We start from the raw sequence: 7,966 nt of genomic DNA, 5'->3' as shown, positions 1-7,966 counted from the left end.
CACCCGTGCATTGATGGATGTTTGTAACTTGTTCTAGGGTTGGGAGGACGATGGCAAAGGTTGTTGAATTTGACTTAATGCTTGGCAATGAAATGAAATGAATTTTACTAACGTCCACAAGACCAAAGGTCTATGGGACCAAAAAGGGGGATCCACTAAATATCTTGTTGGGATTTTTCTAAGCTATCCCTTCTTTTGTGGAGTTGCATTAACAAGGCGGCCTTATGAATTCTTGGTCCCTCAAAAAGCTCTTTTATACTGTTCAGTTGTATCGTGTCCATGAATTGGACCCAGATGTCTTCGTATGTTGTACACTCCTTCATATAGTGTCATTTTGTCTCCACAACGCCCTTGTTACAAAACCTACAAATTATCTCCTCCCACCTTTCTTTCATTTACACAAGAAACAAAAAAAATGTGGCTCACACAAAACCCTAAAATCTTAAGGTGGTAGAATGAAAATGCAATATTACATCTACAAGAGAACGTAATTTGTGAGGATCAAAATATAAACAAAGAAAAAGAGGAAAAACTAAATGCAAATTAATTTTTAATGCGAAAGGGCCCGTGGCTAAACAACAAAAAATATGCACTTGATGTGACTGTTTCTGCAATTTATTAATTAATTTATAAATTACAGCACTACTGTTATGTGATTTTTAAATTAATTAATAAATTGCAGAAACAGTCACATCAGGTGCATATTTTCTGCTAGATAGACATCGCCTTTTCGCACGAGCATCTTGCCTGGCTTGTGCCTGCAAAATAATCACGGGCATATATCAGAGAGGGGCGAGGGGCATCTACCTGTGAATGTGGGCAATTTTACCTTCTCTGCAGACATGTTAATGTTTTCAGAGTAAACACTGGTAAGTTGCTCTCCGGATTATCTCGTTGAGAGAACATTTTGTTAAAAATGGGTTGGAAGCAGAATTGCGAGTTATGTCACCGGGGCTGAGAACCAAAACCAAACATTCATATTGATTTAAAATTTTGGGCAGAATAAACATTATATTGATATTAGGTGGGAGAATGGTATTTAAAAATAATGGCATGAACCAAAACTTTCGTTAGCATCATGAATTACACTGGATGTGTATGGTATGGTAGTATGTGTCTTCTAACATAAATGGCATGGACGTTTTGTCGGGAGATTAGGTAGTGCCCAACACAAATATGGGTGTATATAAATTAAATGAAATGCAATGAACAAATTTCTTCAAAGCGACAATTGCTTTGGAAGCTTTACCCATAGAAGGAGAAGGAATGCTAGACTGAGACCAATGGATCTTTTTTCTTTTTATTGATGAATGTTCTTAAAAGAATTAGAAGAGACCAATGGGTCTTGAGTTTTTCCTCCAGAGGGTCAACATTTGTGAAATACCCCCAGGAACAATAAATAAATTAAATGTTCAGTAATGTTCTGAACATTATTTTAATGAAAAGAACTTGCTGCTGTCAGATTGTTCCTCCTTGTACCAATTACATTTTACAAAAGTACACTATATTAATGAGGCTGATGCTGGTTAGGGGATTTTCACATCACATGGCTTGTGGATATTTCTGTTCAGCTGGGACTGATTTGAATTCCTCGAGATGATTGAGCCTACAGGTCCCTAACAGAAACTCTGGAAGCTCATCTTCTGTGTTCCCCTATCCAAAGTACAACAAAACAAGTCAGTAGATTTTGTTAAATGGTTCGCCATTATCTTAATGAATATGCGAAAAACACACTTCACTGTCAAAATATGTACCTGTATCAGAAAAGCCAATTCTATGACCAACTTACTCAAGTAACCTAGAACTAGGTTAACAACACCCTTGGCTACGCAAGAGGAACCAATGTTGATGCCAAGCTGAGAAGAAGAATATTCACTATTCAGTCAGTAGTCCAGTACAACAATGTCACATCTAAATCAACCAAAAAGTAAAACTATACATATAATGAACTAAAAAAAAATCCCAGAATTATATCACCTCTCTCTCTTATACAGACTTTTCTGAATAGATGTGTGTTTGTAACTACTAGAGTACCCCATTAATTGGGTGAGCTCTGTAAAGACCCTGCAAATTGATAATGCCTTTACACACCCTTTTTAGACTAGTACCACATTAGGAAGAAATTTGAAAAAGTACCTCAAGATAGTTGCTTCCCCTAGTGTAATCTATCTCTAGTGCTTGACCCAACAAGCATGCATTTTTTCCTACACTCTGCTTGACAATCCAGGATCCCTGAAGAAAGAAAAACCAATTATAAGTGGTGCATTAATTCACCAAGAAGTAAACTATCAAAATATAAAATACATACAAAAGTTGTTATCTTTGATTCATCTACCTTAGCAATATAGGGAATGAGCTTGAATCGGGAATTGCGATAAGCGTCATCTCCTTCAACAAACATTTGTAGCAAAGGAACAGATTCAAGAGGGCAATCCATCATGTAGTATAAGGCAAGATTGTGTGTTGTTGCCCCTGGAACCTAGTAAGCAGAGGTTGTAGATGGTAGAGATCGTGTCACTAAACAGAAACACATTTGTCATTGATAATTTCACCATTTTACGTTTTAAATGATTACCTGAATATTTATGATGACATAAAATTCATTGCTACACTCAGCTGCTCTCCTCTGCTCTCACAAGAAATGGTTGTCATTAGGCATCCATTATATATACTAAAATCAGAGTAATTAAAGTATAATAAACACAAACTTTGACTAAAAGAATTAGGACCATTGGCCACAATTGCAGGAGACAAATTGCAAGGAAAAAGCCTTCTATCTTGCAGACAAGATCATCTGAGCAGCAAGTTAAGAAAGATTCTAGTCACAAATTTACCCTTGTAAAACTACCAAAGAAAAAAGAAACATTTTCTCATCCATCTATATAAAAAGTGAAATACAAAATATCACCCCTCTAGAATCTATTACTTATCAAAACTTACAACTAGAACTTGTGAGGACAGGAATTTCATTTTGAGTACACTCTTTATTTCCATAGAAACACTTTTTGAAGTTGTGTTCAAATTATCAGGCTACCCACAAAACAGGGATAAATATATAAACGAATGTGGAAGTTCCTGCTAAGGACTATCTTATTTGAACAGTAGAGCCTTCATCAATGACTGCCATTACGTAAACTACTGTTGGAAAATAAGAATCAGTTTTTTATAGGTGAATGTGATATGTTATCAAGGCACAATGACACTAAAACTTGTAACTTCACACATCTTACCAAAAACAGCTATTATACAGTCAATAGCTGAGGTACAGAATTATGAGTATAGGTGTACATGTAGGCATGAACACACACACAGAAATGACCTATTATGGCTATTGATATTATACAGTAAAACACATCACTAGACACAAATAACATGCCTGAATAAAATTGCCAGGACGTCCAGCAAGATTATCCTCTCGCTTATTAGAACGGAGCCAATCTGCTGCAACCATACACATTAACGTATCTTTTGCCTTAATCTGAAAAGTTCAAGTATAATTCAAATTAAGGATAATGCAGAGAGTAACTTTGAGTTTGAATAGCAACTAATATGTCAAGTATGAAATGCAAATCTATTATAATTGGTCAAAAACAAATTCCATATGAGATGAACCCTCCAACATAAATTTTGAAATACATGTAGAAAAAAATGCTGCACACTTAAATAGAAAGCATGCTACAGTATATATGGGCTCACTATTGATATACTTTTTTACGATCTTTCAGATAGCTTTTGCCACGTATTAAAAATGTGGCTGGATCTGCCATGGACCAACTACTTGGCAATGTAGAAGCAGAGTTTTTTGGAAGCGTTGCTTCATAGCTGAGAAAATCTACATCATCTCCCAAGTGAACATCCACTTGTGATCGTTTGTGACTTGCTGCAAGAATAATTTAAACATTTCCACTCCCATCATGCATAGTTAAAACAACTTTAACATTAAATCTGAAGAAATGTGTCTACATTTTCTTACAATCTGATGTAAACCATTGAACTAGGAATTGGAAAGTCTCTAAATTAGCATCCGAAGTATTGCATAATGCACATTAAAGATATATATGGTACCTGTAGAAGCTAGATCATGAAAGCACTTGACAATAGCTGTAGCTGTTGACGTCTTTTGCTGATCTCCAAGCTAGACCAAATGATTCAGAACAGACATTACAAATACACTAAATATGGACTTACAGAAGCCATAACTGATACAAAAGCTAAATATGCTTTAAAACGCAAAGTTCTTAATGTATATGCTTAGAGAAGAGATTAATAAACAAGCCACTAAAATGTTAAATGGCAAGTGCCTCCCTGAGTATGCATTTAATAAGATAATAAGAAGATGAGCATTAGCATATAAAAAGAATGACCATCTAGCATGCATGAAAAAAAGGGCGTGGGGCAAAGTAAGCTTTTCCTAGTTTGACATCTTGGCAAAGTAATCCCCCTTTTGATTGGAATATCTGTTGTGAGATGGTATGTCCTAAATGGGTCAAGGTAGATAGAGAAAATCTAGTAAATAACAATAGGAAACTCATAAGAATTGGTGTACTTTACAAATGTCCATCTATTCTTAAATAGCTTGGTTCTACATTTGCAAAAACTATCTTCCTCTGGTGAAACTCCTTTAGCTTGTTGTCATTGAGTGAAAGTTTCCCAAGGAAACCTAGTGGGACACAGTGAAAGACAAAGAAATGGGCAAGAAAGAGCTATGTGTGTAAAGAGAACTAGGGGATGCAAGCAGTGATAAGACAGAAAAGAAGAGAAAGGAGAGCAATAACACATCTCATAACACAGTTACTCCACGGTCCACCTAGACAAACTTAATTCCTAATTGGGCAATTAATGTGCCAAAAAACCTTGGCAAATTAATTACAGCAAGTTTTCTGTGTACATGCTTATCAATTTATATTGAACTCTCTGTTTGACTGTATCAGTCTTTGTATTAGCACAACTAAATATAATCAGAATGCCGCATGTGACAAAAACCCTCAAGAACCACTCCAGGCCTATGCAAATGGAATACTTAACTTACATTCTGATAATATTATCTTACAGTATTATCCAATCTACATTTCAATCAGGCCTATGCAAATGGAATACTTAACTTACATTCTGATAATATTATCTTACAGTATTATCCAATCTACATTTCAAGTTCAGCAGAAACTGGTTACATTTCTGCGTTATATCATTTTCAGTTCTAAATAGAATATGTTTTTTGGGCTTAATGTCTCTACACATTGTATATTGAATTGAAAGAACCAAATGCAATACAAAAGTGAGTTGCATTAACTGTTAATTTATCATAAAATTATTCTCCTTGGTGACATGGCTGAGCCTTTTACATAGGCGTACTAATCATTATAGCCACAAGACTATCAAACTTAAACAAAAACCTGTAACTTTAAAGAAATTTAGTTAAAAGTTGCTTTAAAGAAATTTAGTAAAAAGGTATGTCTTATATTCATGAACCAAATGAGCCAATCCTATTGGAATCCATTTTTAAAGTCATATGCAAGGAAATGAACATTTTAATACCTGCAATTCAATAGCTTGTTCATCATCCAGAGACTCTTCGCTCTCTCTAGGTTGCTCCAGCAATTGATCCAAATCTGTCTGATCTGATTCACAATTTGAGCGTGCATCAAAGAATTCATCATCTGCATCACTGAATTGAAGGAATGAGGATGCTGTTTCCTTTGCTTGATGTGGTGGGCCATTAAATTCCGTTGAAGAAACATGAGAACTGCATTCTGATGCTGAGGAAACTGCTCTTTTCTCTTTATTGTTTTCATTCTTTTTTGGTGTGTTTGCCGTTGCAAACTCCCTAGACAATAGCCCAGGAGATGGATAATAAACTGGTTTAGCCTTGAACATTTCTCTCATTGCTGCAAATGCATTTAAACATATCATTTTGATTTTTTATCACAATCTTATTTCATTTGACTTTTTCTCAAGTGCAACAGGATAGCTTTCTTTAAATAGTAAATACCTGCTATGCGCCCTAGCATTCGGAGGGTAATTTGTCTTGTATAAGATGATCTTAAATAAGATGCCCAATATTTCCAGTCTATGGCTAGCATGTGCTTAACAACTGCACGTTGATGTTGTTGGGGATGAGACAACGGAGATATCACATATCCTCCGCCTGCAAAAATTTTAAAATACAAATAATACCATCAATAGCCTTCACTAAATCCTTAGAAGTTTTTATGCTAGTTTATCCATTGGCTTTATCTTAATTCCATTCTCATCAAAAGTATAATCACTTTACTTTTTAGCCAGGCACGCACAAAGCCCTGAGAAGGAGGACACTTCGGATGCGTCACAGAATGATAAAGAATTACTGCACCCAGAATGCAACTAATTTAGATGACACTTAAAGGTAACAAAAAATTGAAGTTCCTCAGTGTTAACTGAATGCAAGAAATCACCATATGAACCATCATCCTCTCTCCTCCAGTAACGGTGTAGAACCAAATCTCTTGGTGTCAATCCCCTGTTATAAAAAATGAATAATTCATATTTGCATCTATGAGAACAACTTAAACCAGATAGCTATTTTCCTTTAATATCATTGAATAATTACAAAGAATGCACAACTTACCAAGGTTGCCAGCTACTTTGCAGCAATTTGTGGACTATGTCTGTGTGACCATCCAAGTGATCAATAACCTGACCTTGTAGATAGCAAAAATCCCACCTGCAACACTGCTTTACCTTCAAATCTAAGATTTATATCCGATTTAAACAGAACAGAGAATAAATTACCCCAAAAGTAAACAACTGGGTAGTTGGAGATTACTCTGATCTTGATGGTTCAAGAGACATAACAGTCTTAAATACAGATTCGCAGGTTGCATCCACAACACCCACTGCCATCACAGCTGGATCATCCCAATGCTGCATAGATTAATCATGTTAAGGAATTGAACTATAATTTCTTGAATTTAATCACTTAAGAAGAAAGGGGCATATACCTTGCTCCTAAATTCTCCATCACTTGCCTCTTTGAATAATCGCAATCCTGTATTAGAAAACTTCTCCTCAGCAGAAACAGAATCAAATCAATTAACTAAAGGTAAACAATGTAGGAAATAAATTCATTTGTGTTACCATTTTCGCAACCAAAAAATTGCCATGGGGAAGGTGCAACGACATCAGCAGTTGTCTGCATCATAGGCAGCCACCAGTCCAGCAAATCTACATATGATGAAAGAAAAAAAAAACAATTATGTAGAAGTTTAGGTAAGAAGACGCAATATCTTCAAAAGAAAATTCAGCTGGTTCTAAACAAGAAGGCATCCATCAACATGTAAGACTAATATATCACACTTATAAAGCGAATGATAGAAGTCTACATATAAGAATGGTATGTACCTTACAAAAAGTTAAGTGAAAATATTGATAGATGATAAAAACTTTGATTCTCTTAGTAAAAATAATAGAAAATTTGAAACATAAAGGTGTAAAAACTTTTATGGAAAAAATAGAACATCCTTGATCAGGAAGAATCAAAATTCAGAAACTTTAAAAAAATTAAATAATCTTTTACACACCAAAGCTAGTTCTGCGGAATGAAGACAATCTTCTGCTTCCGTATCTGTCAAAAAAGAAATATGAGATTATTCAGTAATCAAATAAGAACCATGGAAAATGAAAAATATAGATCCAAAGCTTACGATTTTGTAAAAGATGAAATCCATGATCTGAAATTGAAATCCAACCAATGAAAGGCTATAATCTTAAGTATTCCAATCCAGTTCTAGCTCGCCATGCATACAGCAGGAAAAGAAATAGAGAAACAACCATAGTTTGTGAGTACTTTCCAAGCTGCCAGGTACTCTTAATCTTTTTAACTTGGTGAGTTTTCACAAGTTCAACTCTATTATTTTATAAGTGCAAAAAAAGCATGGGCAGATATGTCAGCATGGGTAAAACGCTGGTTAAAATGCATTTTTCACACGTT

General features: G+C 35.1%; 1 protein-coding gene across 1 annotated transcript in view; it reads right to left on the bottom strand.

Moving 5' to 3' along the window:
- Positions 1 to 1,275: 1,275 nt before the first annotated feature.
- LOC149528882 (protein ENHANCED DISEASE RESISTANCE 2-like) overlaps positions 1,276 to 7,966 on the bottom strand; it is a 94,381-nt gene continuing 87,690 nt past the window's right edge. Inside the window, exons 9-25 of the mRNA XM_089809628.1 lie at positions 7,557 to 7,600; positions 7,114 to 7,200; positions 6,978 to 7,024; positions 6,803 to 6,900; positions 6,605 to 6,700; positions 6,432 to 6,496; positions 6,272 to 6,343; positions 5,990 to 6,145; positions 5,536 to 5,885; positions 4,066 to 4,135; positions 3,708 to 3,880; positions 3,377 to 3,478; positions 2,576 to 2,626; positions 2,336 to 2,479; positions 2,137 to 2,232; positions 1,755 to 1,856; positions 1,276 to 1,653 (exon numbers count right to left, since the gene is read on the bottom strand). Coding sequence (XP_089665754.1) covers positions 1,543 to 1,653; positions 1,755 to 1,856; positions 2,137 to 2,232; positions 2,336 to 2,479; positions 2,576 to 2,626; positions 3,377 to 3,478; positions 3,708 to 3,880; positions 4,066 to 4,135; positions 5,536 to 5,885; positions 5,990 to 6,145; positions 6,272 to 6,343; positions 6,432 to 6,496; positions 6,605 to 6,700; positions 6,803 to 6,900; positions 6,978 to 7,024; positions 7,114 to 7,200; positions 7,557 to 7,600 — 1,864 coding nt within the window. The 3' untranslated portion in view covers positions 1,276 to 1,542. The remainder of the gene's footprint in view (positions 1,654 to 1,754; positions 1,857 to 2,136; positions 2,233 to 2,335; positions 2,480 to 2,575; positions 2,627 to 3,376; positions 3,479 to 3,707; positions 3,881 to 4,065; positions 4,136 to 5,535; positions 5,886 to 5,989; positions 6,146 to 6,271; positions 6,344 to 6,431; positions 6,497 to 6,604; positions 6,701 to 6,802; positions 6,901 to 6,977; positions 7,025 to 7,113; positions 7,201 to 7,556; positions 7,601 to 7,966) is intronic.

This window comes from Cupressus sempervirens, chromosome 11 (assembly GCF_028749045.1).
Source record: "Cupressus sempervirens isolate cs-2001-9-10 chromosome 11, ASM2874904v1, whole genome shotgun sequence".
Taxonomy (NCBI): domain Eukaryota; kingdom Viridiplantae; phylum Streptophyta; class Pinopsida; order Cupressales; family Cupressaceae; genus Cupressus; species Cupressus sempervirens.
Note: the sequence above shows the minus strand (reverse complement) of the source record. Positions and strands in the feature narration are given on the sequence as shown.